The 10,258-nt window shown below is 60.9% G+C and overlaps 2 protein-coding genes across 2 annotated transcripts; one reads left to right on the top strand and one right to left on the bottom strand.

Annotated features, from left to right (window-relative positions):
- Window positions 1–437: 437 nt before the first annotated feature.
- Window positions 438–4,336, bottom strand: LOC132079105 (C-type lectin domain family 18 member A-like). Its single transcript, XM_059481550.1, has 12 exons — window positions 4,237–4,336; window positions 3,460–3,551; window positions 2,666–2,890; window positions 2,503–2,600; window positions 1,910–2,031; window positions 1,711–1,818; window positions 1,463–1,555; window positions 1,232–1,338; window positions 963–1,092; window positions 789–885; window positions 619–710; window positions 438–475 (listed from the first exon to the last, which is right to left on the bottom strand). The coding sequence occupies exons 1-12, from the start codon at window positions 4,334–4,336 to the stop codon at window positions 438–440; spliced, it is 1,302 nt and encodes a 433-aa protein (XP_059337533.1).
- Window positions 4,337–6,133: 1,797 nt separating this feature from the next.
- LOC132079215 (fibulin-7-like) lies at window positions 6,134–9,648 on the top strand. Its single transcript, XM_059481700.1, has 8 exons — window positions 6,134–6,202; window positions 6,636–6,792; window positions 6,956–7,126; window positions 7,296–7,421; window positions 7,577–7,699; window positions 7,797–7,934; window positions 8,024–8,162; window positions 9,288–9,648. The coding sequence occupies exons 1-8, from the start codon at window positions 6,134–6,136 to the stop codon at window positions 9,646–9,648; spliced, it is 1,284 nt and encodes a 427-aa protein (XP_059337683.1).
- Window positions 9,649–10,258: the final 610 nt, after the last annotated feature.

The following is a 10,258-nucleotide window of genomic DNA, read 5'->3' as shown; positions in this document are numbered from 1 at the left end:
CAGGTCAGGACAATGGCTCAGAGCTGAGGCTGGTCCTCCCTAAGCTATGCCAAGGTCTACACCCCCAAAGAGCCCCCTTGGCCCCTCGTAACACTGAGACCACAGTCCAGACACAGCCCAGCTGCCACTTTTGGAGGAGGATGCTTTTGTACCTGGCTGTTGCAAGGGATGTCTCCTGCCCAGGGTGTTGCAGACTGATAGTGGCAGAGGAAGGTGAGGGGCAGAAGAAGATGCTGTGTCAGGGATGCTAAGGTACAGCACACCCCTTCCTGCCAGGTCCCAGTGCCATGGGTGCCCTCGGCCCCTCACTCCCTGCACAAGTGAGCTGTGCAGAGATCCTCCTGAGCCACGGTCTGGGCTTTGCACAGCACCAGGCTCCTCCTGAGCCCCAGGATCAGCACAGCAGCCAGCACTGGCCAGTTCCCAGGGCTGCCAGCTCAGGGGTCCCGCTGCCACAGGGCGATGTGTTCCTGGGCTGCAATGGCAAGTGTAGAGTCAGTGCCTCCCACCCCAGGAGAGACACAGAGGTCTGGGCAGGGCTGGCAAGAAGGGACAGACACAGCAGAGCAGAGGATTGGCACCTCCAGGGCCCAGGAGGGCTCCCAGCCTCTCACTCACCGAACTGGCAGATGTACCGGTTTCGGGTCTTGCAGCGCTGGTCGTTCCAGTTGAAGGCAGCTGACGCTTGCATCTCCACACAGTTCCCAAACCTGTGTCCCACCAGGATGGTGCTGAAGCCAGCCAGCAGTGACACCATGCAGAGTTTGGTGTCCTCTAGATCCACTTACCCCTGGTTGTCCGGTTGCCCGAAAGCAAAGCTGGTGAACAAGGATGGCTCACCCACATCCCAGCGGAAGGAAGCCTTGGATGTCTTGTAGGTGAGACCTGGGGGGGCAGGACCTGGGTTAGCATGGCTGCCAGCATCCCAGGCACTCTGCACCCTGCCTACTGCTGTCTCTCACCAATCCAGAAGTTTCCAGTCTCAAAATCAGTGTCTGTCACCCTGTTGCCCATCTCCAAGCGGCTGAGGTAGAAAGCCAGGATGTCCTGAACCTTCTGGTTTCTTATCTGGGCCAGCATCGCTCCTTTCTCCTGTGGGGAAGGAAGTAGGTCTGCCCCATCTGCATGGCCCAGCATTGCTCCAAGCAGAGGAGAGATGTCCAGGGGCTCTGCAACCATGGGTGTCACTTTTCAGCTGCCCAGAGATGCTCAGAGCACCCCAGGAGTTCACCTGGCATTTAATTTTGGCTCCATAGTAGGTGTCGGCTTCAGGGGACACCATGAAGCAGTCGCTGTCTATCCGCACGTCACAGGCATGGAAGGGGAAATGGATCTTTGCTGGGGACACAGGCAGGAGCAGGTGGGTCCTTGTGCCAGCAGAGATGGACCCACAGAGGACCCTTTGCCCCACTTTGGGGTGCCCTGCCTGTGGATCACAGCAGTGCAGGGGGTACAGACTCACTGCCACACTCAGCTCCTCCGTATCCCGGGTCGCAGAGGCAGGAGCACTCCTCCTTCCTGAACCTCCCGTGGAGGCACTGCCCGCTGCACCTCACTGTGGGCACAGCACTGCGTCAGCTGCCAGGGGCCTCAGCTGGCCGTGCCCCCTGTGCTGCCCACACTGCACCAGCTGTGCCCATGTATGCCCTGCACCAACCCTGCACCCGCAGCCACGCACAAGGCTCTGAAGGCTGCACGGTGCCCTCTCACCTTGGCAGTACCTGCCCGTGTAGCCGGGGGGACAGGTGCACTGGCAGCTGCTCATGTCGAGGCGCCCGCTGTTCCTGCAGCTCATGCGACAGGGGTTCCTGGGCACCTCTGGGAACACCAGAGTGACACTGGGGCATCAGGAGGGGTGGAGGCAGCACCACCAGGGTCATGCAGAGGCCATGCCGACAGGGGGACTCACCGCAGAGCCCGCCGCTGTGGTCCCAGGACTTGAAGCAGCCGGAGAGGCCAGCGGTGCAGAGGGAGCACCAGGGTCCCTGCTTGTAGGGCAGGATGGGCACCCCGGCCACCTCCCAGTTGCCCCTGGCCCCACAGACAGATGGAGGAAGATGCCCCACCCACCCGGGCAAGCCACACCCCTTTCTGGGGCAAGCCTGCACCCACATTGCAAAGCCACACCCATCCCTAAATCACCACCCTGCTTTCGTTCCCCAGCCCCATCCACTTCCAGCACTCGCTCCAATCCACAGCACACAACCCGGCCCAGAACATCCAAACCCTCCCTCTTCTAAAACACGGCCCTATTTGCATTTTCAAGCCCCACCCACATCACCCAGCCCCACCCACTTCCGTGCACAGCCCCACCCATCACTGGGACAAGCTCCCCATCCCCTGCCGCGCATCCCATAGGTCAGCTCATGCCCCGCCCTGGTTGAGACTCCACCCATACCGCCAAGCCACGCCCCTCTCAGCCCCACTCAACCACACCCACCACGCCCCGGCCCCACCCTCTCAGCCCCACCCACCACGCCCCGGCCCCACCGCTGCCCTTACCCCGGTGAGTAGGCGCACACGAAGGCCTCGCTGGGGCCGTGGGGGCCGGGGCAGCGGTGCCGGCCGCAGCCCAGCTGCCCCGCTGTGGCCCACACCAGCTGTGGGAGAGCGTTTGTCACGGGGGTCCGGTCCCCAGCAGCCCCCCCGTGCCCCTCATGCCCACCTGGGTGTAGTGGCGGCAGGTGGCGTTGCCGGCGCAGCGCCCCGTCCTGTAGTCATAGCGCTGTCCCTCGGCGAACCAGAGCTCCAGCACGGCCCCGAAGCCGCCCGCGCCCGCCGGCAGCAGCAGCTCGCTCCAGCCCAGCTGCGGGGCTGGCGGCGGAGCGGGGCCCTGCAGGCAGCTGGCTGCCCGAGCCCCCGCCCGCCGCCCCAGCTCCTCGCTCCACTCCTGCGGGATGAGCATGAGGCACCCAGGGAACAGCTCCAGGGGGCGTGGGGACCACCAAGATGGTCAGTCCGGGAGATGACTGGGGGACATCAGAGGGTCGACAATGGGCAATGCTGCAAGGGACCCCTAGAGACCTGTCCTGCCCCTGGTGTGGGTGGCTGGGGGGTGATAGAGGCACATTTAGGGCCACCACAGGACATGGGAGACACCCCTAGGGACCAGCCCTGCCTTTGGTGTGTTCAGGTGTGAGGTGGTTGGGGAATAGCAAGGGCCTTCATGGGGGATGGGGGACCCCACAAAGGACTCCAAACAGCCCTGCTGTGTCCTTGGGTGATTAGGAGGCATTAGAGGGACATGGGGGACATCAAAAGGCACTCAAGGGATCAGCCCTATTTTCAGTGTGCCCTGGATGTGGCAGTGACATGCTCTTCCCCAGGGGCCCCACACCAGCCAGCTCTTCTGCTTCATTAGCGTGTTAGCAAACTACTGTGTGTGTCACCCACGGGCATGGACAAGAAGGTGGATGTGACATCGAAGGTGGGGGACATGGGACCTGCAAGGGGGCTCACCAGCTTCTGCATGTTGGCAGCAGGGGGCTGCACTTTGCTCCTCAACTTGTTGTGCAGTGAGAGCACCAGGAAGGTCTCCTTCGTGCTGAGAGCTGGGGGGGACAGTAGGGGATGAGGCAGGGACCGAGGGGGCTGAGAGGTATAAGTGCCCTCCCCGTATCCCTGGCTGAGGCCGGACCCTTCAGGAGGCCGTGGGAATTCCCCCTGAAGGGTCCGACCGCAGCCGGGGATACCGGGAAGGCACCCGGGTCTCCATGGAGACTTGAGGGGAGAGAAGAAAGAGCTTTTGGGCTGGGAGCACAAAAGGGGCAAGGGGACGAGGGGGGGCAGCCTGCTGGGCCCCCGTCTCACACGGGTGGGCTGAGACTGCCAGGAATGTGCCCCTCTGCCCCCCCGCCTCTGTCCTGCCAGGATCCAGACCCCACTGGGCAAGACCCATCACTAGCCCCCATCACCAGCTGCCGGACCCCCAGCCCCATTCCATAGCAGGCTCCATCCCATTCCCAGCCCCCGAGCCCCCTGGTTCCATTGCAACACCAGCCCCAGAGCCCCCCAACTCCATACCATCACCAAGTCCATGCCCCTCCTCCCAGTCCCGTTCCATCCCCAGCCTCTATCACCCACCAAGCCCCCCATTGCCATCCCTGGGGGCCCATCACCCACCCAGTCCCCCACACACTGATCTGTCCCAAGGGGACGGTGCTCAGGGCACACTCATCCCCCAAACCCGCTGCCTCCCAGCCCTGCTGCCGGAGAGGCAGCCCCTCCACCAGTTACCTCCCGGAGCCAGCGGGGACAACTTTTCTGGAGCATCCGATCTCGTCTCACCCACCCTCCACACCAGGAGGCTGCAAACCAGCAGGACCAGGAGCTTCATGTATGTCCCGGGATGTGGGGAGCGGACCCCAATCTCCGGAGGGAGGGCTGGGGAGAGCCGAGAGGCCCCGCAGCAGCCCCGGCTCTGGGGCGAGCTCGGCCGTGCGCTCCTGCGTGAGTGTGTGTGTGTCTGGTTGCAGGATTTGATCCTATTCAGGACTCCAGACAGGCACCGCTGGGCAGCGGGAACAAAAGCTTGACGGGTGAGTAATGGCTCTGTCAAAACAGTTGCTCGCTGGAGCGAATGTGGCAGACAACTCCCGGGGCCCCGGGCTGCAGCCCCGCCGGGATGTCCAGCAGCGGGGTCAGCCCTCCGTGCTCTGCCCCGGCCCCTCTGCCCAGCCCGGGTCGGGCTGGGAAGGCAGCAGGAGCATGGGTCGCTACCGGCACCCACTTTGGGACACTGGGAGACTGGAAGCCAAGGGGCTGGGGCAGCAAGGGGGCCCCTGCTGCCAGCCTCCCTCCTGCCCCATGAATTAAACATGCCGGGGAGGTAACACACACCGTGCAGGCACGAAGCCAAATACCCGCTCCGGAGAGCTGGGCAGCGTGGTTACAGGGTGGGAGGATGTGAGAGCCGGGGGCCGGCGGTGGGAGAGGTGCTGGGCACAAGGGGGCCGTGTCTCGGTGGGCACCTGGAATCTAGCAGGGGTCCCACAGCCCAGGCTGCTCAGGGGGCTCAACAGCACCAAGAGAACTCTGCACCAGCACAGGGCTGGCAGAACCCATGGCAGGTGCTCCCCTGGCACAGGGCAGAGGTGAGGGCTTCAGACATCCTTGCTCAGGATTCTGCAATGCCACAGGCAGGAGGGACTGGGAGCATCCTACGCACCAGCTGTCAGGGCTGAGCTGGGTGTCAGCATAAACCCAGCTGTAAATGCTTCAGTTCCCTCAGCCTGAGTCTAAACCTGACCCAGGCCTGAACCCTGACACTAACTCCAACCCCACCTCTCATACAAACCCTCTTGCTAATATGGGTCTGAATTCTTGGCACTGATCCTAACACTAACATTAACCCTAACAAAAAACCCTAACTTTAGCCCTAACAATTACTTTAATGCTAATCAAAACATTGAATTTAATGCTGACTCCAAACCTAACACTAATCCTAACCCCAACTCTAATCCTGACCCTAATCCTAACCTCAGCCCTAGCCCTAATGCTGACTCTAACATTAACCCTCACCCTTTTGGGTTAATGTGGACCATAACATCAACTGCACCCCAGCTCCAGGCTGCAGCAGCACCCTGGGATTCCCCTCTGAACTGCAGCCAGGGCTGAGCTCCCCCCAGCAAAGCTGTGAGTCTGCAGCATTCCTGGGCTCCCCTTCTCAGTAGTCCCAACCCCACCAGTGAGCAGAACCCCCGCACAGATCCCAAAGTCATCTTTTCTCCCAGGAGATTTTCCCAGGCTTAGCTGGTGCACGGGATTAGCCTCATCCTGCATCTCTGCGTGCTAGGGAGCCCCAGAGGCAGGACTGGCCGTGTGGTGAGCCCGGCACCGCCGGTACCACCGTGAGTGCCGTGACAGCCACCGCCTGGCCCTGATATCTGCTGGCCTGGGACATGAAAGGCCCCAAAGCCTCTGATGTGCAGAGAGGGAAAGGAACGGAAGGGAAGGGAAGGGAGAGGCTAGAGCCAGTGCCAAGGGGAAACTTTCCTACAGCTCGGCCTCAGGCAGGGGAAAAACCAACAAACACATGGGCACAGGCTGCGGATAAATCCCTGCGAGTGCAGGAGTGCGGCTGCAAGCAGAGACGGACTGCCAGCGTCTTGCCCCTGTTGTCAGCCCCAGCATGATGCTCCTCATCCCACTGCCAGCCTGGCTGGCCCTGGGCATCCTGCAGCTGCCCCTCAGCAGCACCCAGGTAAGGATCTGCATTCCCTCCCCTCCAGCCCCCCAGCATACCTCCCTCTCTGGGCTGCTCAGCACCCACCTCTCACACCCCAGCACCCCGGAGTGGGGGGTACGGCACAGCCACGGCACCTGTGGAGCTGTCAGGGCCAGGGGGTGGTCATGGGGCTTTTCCCCTGCAGCAGTGAAATGGTGTTAAATGCACTCAGGGCATGCAGCTTCTCCACAGCATCCAAGTGCCAGAGCAGGACCGGGAGGTGGGGGCTGAGGCTGGAGCAGACACAGAGCCAGGGTCAGACCCCAGCCAGGATGGGAAGGGGCTCTATCTAGGGAAGGACATCCAAACCAACCCCAAAGATGCTACCTGCTCTGAAGGGTCCTCCCAGGCTGTGGCAGGGTGGCAGGGGAACTCAGCAGATGACTGAGGTGTGCCCACGATCCCCCAGGAGTGCCTGAACCGGCAGCAGGCACTCAGCGTGGTGCGGCAGATGCAGAAGCTGCTGGTGGCACAGGAGGCCGCCCACCTGCAGGGCACCCGTGGGCTCCGGCACCAGCTCTCCATCCTCCAGAGCCACCTCCAGAGAGCGGCCACCAAACACAACGGTAATCCTCACTGGTCACCCCCACGGGTGACATCCCCTCGGGGCCAGTTCTGATCCCTGGCCCCACACAAACAGCCTGGGCAAGGGACCCTCAGCTCCCTGTCAGGCTGGGGTTGGCTCCAGCCTGACAGTGCCCATCCCTACCCATGTCTGTCTGTCCACAGAGATCTGCCCACAGCTGGCAGTGCCCCTGAACGGACGGATGCTGGGCCGGAGCCTGCGTGTGGGCCACGAGGTTCACTTCATCTGTGACGCTGGATTCCGGCTGGTGGGCTCAGAGACGCGCGCCTGCCGGCACAACCGCACGTGGAGCGGCACCCAGCCCTTCTGCAGAAGTGAAGTGGAGTGGGATTGGGGTGCCTTGGGCTCTGCCCTCCCAGCGGGCTCCTCTGTCACCCTGAGCTGTGGGGTTCCACTGCTCTGCTCAGAGGCTGCGGCAATGGGCACCGGGGTTGGGCAAGGGTGCACCTCTCCAGCTGATGCTCATGAGCTCCTTCTCCCTAGGTATTGATGACTGCTCCAGCAACCCCTGTGCCAACAGCGGGACCTGCGTGGATGGCAACCAGAGCTACACGTGCCTCTGCCCCCCCGGCTGGTCAGGCCCCAGCTGCCAGAGCCCCATTTACTCCTGTAGGTGCCTGGGTTTGGGCTGCAGAGGATGGGGATTCTCATGGGGACAGTATTTGGCCATGCTGTGCCTGTCTCCCCCTTCCCTGGCAGCCCCCTGGTACCTTGGCCCCCACCATCTCCCCATGCCCCAGCGTGACACCTGCTGTCCCCTGCAGACTGGGTGACACTGAGCAACACCTCCTTCAGCCGCCAGCCCCGCTGTGCCGAGGGCCGCTCGGGCTCCCGGCGCTGCAGCTGTGACACCGGCTTCCAGCTGCAGCCTGGCGGTGTGTGCCAAGGTAAAAGGGGGGTGATGATGATGAGATGATGGAGGGTGGGGAACCAAGGCTTGGTGGCAATGGGACCTCTGGGCATTCCCCACTTTGTTCACCCTAGATGTGGATGAATGCCAGCTCTACCAGTCCAGCCCTCAGATGCAGATTTGCCTCCATGACTGCCTCAACCTCCCAGGCTCCTACCGCTGCCTCTGCCCCCCTGGGTATCTGCTCCACGCTGACCGCAATGCCTGTGAGGGTAAGAACCAAGGGTGCAGGGCCGGGAGCCTCCCACGGGAAGAGAAGTGCAGTGGGGACAGCCCCACTCACCCCGTGTCACCACCACAGACGTGAATGAGTGCACTGGGAAGCAGCACAACTGCAGCCAGGGCGACCTCTGCATCAACACCTTCGGGGGCCACCGCTGCGTGCGCCCCAAGTGCCCCCCACCGCGCCACAACACCAGCTATGTCAAGACCTCTGCCTTGTGAGTACCCTGCTGTGCGTGGCTCGGGCTGTGTCATGCCCTGTCCCAGGGTGATGGGTCCTGTTGTGGGCTGGGGGCTGTCTTGTGTCACCCAGGGGCAGCAGGGAGAGTAGCAGACAGCACTGGTGGCACATTGCCACATGGGGTGCTCAGGTGTGCTTGGCACGTTCTCTGATGGTTTTGGGATGCTGGGGATGCAGGTGGGAGCACCCTAATACGTGGTGGCTTTATTCAGGATCCTGGCCCCTCTCAGAGTCCCAGCCTGGGGGGAATGATGCTGATTTTCCTCTACTGCACATCCATGTGGTGCCATCAGCTGCCTTTCAGCATTCCCAGACATCCTACTCTTCAGCTTAAATTGCTTTGTGTCACCAAATAGAGGAGCATCCCTGATCCTGACAGATTCCTCTTCCAGAGGCACATCTGGCTCCATCCTTGGCCTTCAGCTGGGACTGTGATACCCCCCCAGTCCCTCAGAGTGTCACCCAGAGCTGTGTCCCTGCAAGCCACAGTATTTGCCTGTCAGAAACAGGGATGAGGCAGAGATCTGATGATGGGCATACCTGGATGTGGCTGTCTTGGGTTGCTCTGCCACAGGACCAACATCAGGGCTGGAAGTGCTGCCTGTGGCATGGACTGGGCTTGTGTGCAAGGATGAGGGCAGCACCCTGAGTATAGTGGGTATTTTTTCCCCTGACGAGGGGAGAGAATGATGCATCTGACTCCATCTTATCAGAAAGCTAATTAATTATTATACTATATTATTCTATATTATATTACATTACATTACTTTACATCTAAACTCAATCTGCTAAGCACTCCACTGCACTGAATCTCGTGGCTGTCAGAAAACAGTCCCGACACACACATACTTGGCCCTGATAGGCCAAGGAAACAAAACACCATCACTTTGGGTAAACAGTCTCCATACTGCATTCTACTTTTGCATAAACACAGGCACACCAAATGAGATAAGAATTGTTTTGATCATTCTCTGAGGCTCAAAGAATGTGAATCCCAGAATTTTCTTGGGAAGATTGCCTTGCTTTTCTCTGTGAAGACAAATGTTGCTACGCTGAGAGCCAAACCACGGCACTGAGCGGCGGCACCCTTCTCTCCTGGCAGCCAGTGCGAGCGGAACCCCTGCCCCATGGACAGCCGAGCCTGCCAGCTGGCTGCCAGCTCCATCTCCTTCCACTACCTGCCGCTGCAGGCCAACCGCACGGCGCCCCGTGTCCTGTTCAGGATGTCCACCACGCGCTCGCTGGGGGACAGCCTGCGCTTCGCCATCGCGGGCGGCCACGGACGCGGCGTCTTCGCCGTGCGGCGCTCGGACCGGCACACGGGAGAGCTGCTGCTCACCAGCCCCGTGGCGGGGCCGGCCACGCTGGAGGTGGAGGTGGAAATGAGCGAGTTCTCCCACAAGGTCCTCCTGGGCAAGCACATCTTCAAGGTCACGGCCTTTGTGTCCCCATATGTGTTTTGATTGCCTTTGAAGGCAGGTGTGGGCCTTTCCTGAGGAGGAATGGAGCAAGCTCAGCTCAGTGGTCACAGATTTTGTCCCATTGGAGATATCACTCTGCCATAATGCTTTCTCATAGCCATCACAGCAAAAACTGTGTCCCTATAGGAAAAACCCCACTGCCAATGGAGGGACTGGCCTGGGGGTGCCTGCCTCTGCCAGCCCCCCTTCCTCTCTGCCCACGTGGCATGCAGAGGGGAAAGACAGAGTGAGCCAACAGCACTTGGCACACAGATTCAGCTTCTTATATCTTGTAATCTCTAATAAAAGAAATGCGGCTGTAGGAAGGGTGTGCTCCTTGCTCTATGTTTTGTCCTCCTGATGCAAGGCTCCTGGAGACAGCTGGTGGCTGTGCTAATGGCAGGGTCACCTCACAGAGCTTGGGGTGAGCTACCAGTAGAGCTACCAAGCCCATACAGGGTCCATGCCCCTCCCAGCACTGCTGTTCCTGGGGCCACGCTGAAGAGTCCCCTAGCATAAAAATGGCAGATGGGCTGAGCAGAGAATCACAGAATGCTTTGGGTTGGAAGGGATCATCTTGTGCCAACTCCACTGCCATGGGCAGGCACAACTT

This window comes from Ammospiza nelsoni, chromosome 13, assembly GCF_027579445.1.
Source record: "Ammospiza nelsoni isolate bAmmNel1 chromosome 13, bAmmNel1.pri, whole genome shotgun sequence".
In the NCBI taxonomy this organism is placed as follows: Eukaryota; Metazoa; Chordata; class Aves; order Passeriformes; family Passerellidae; genus Ammospiza; species Ammospiza nelsoni.
This window is presented reverse-complemented; position numbering and strand designations above follow the sequence as displayed.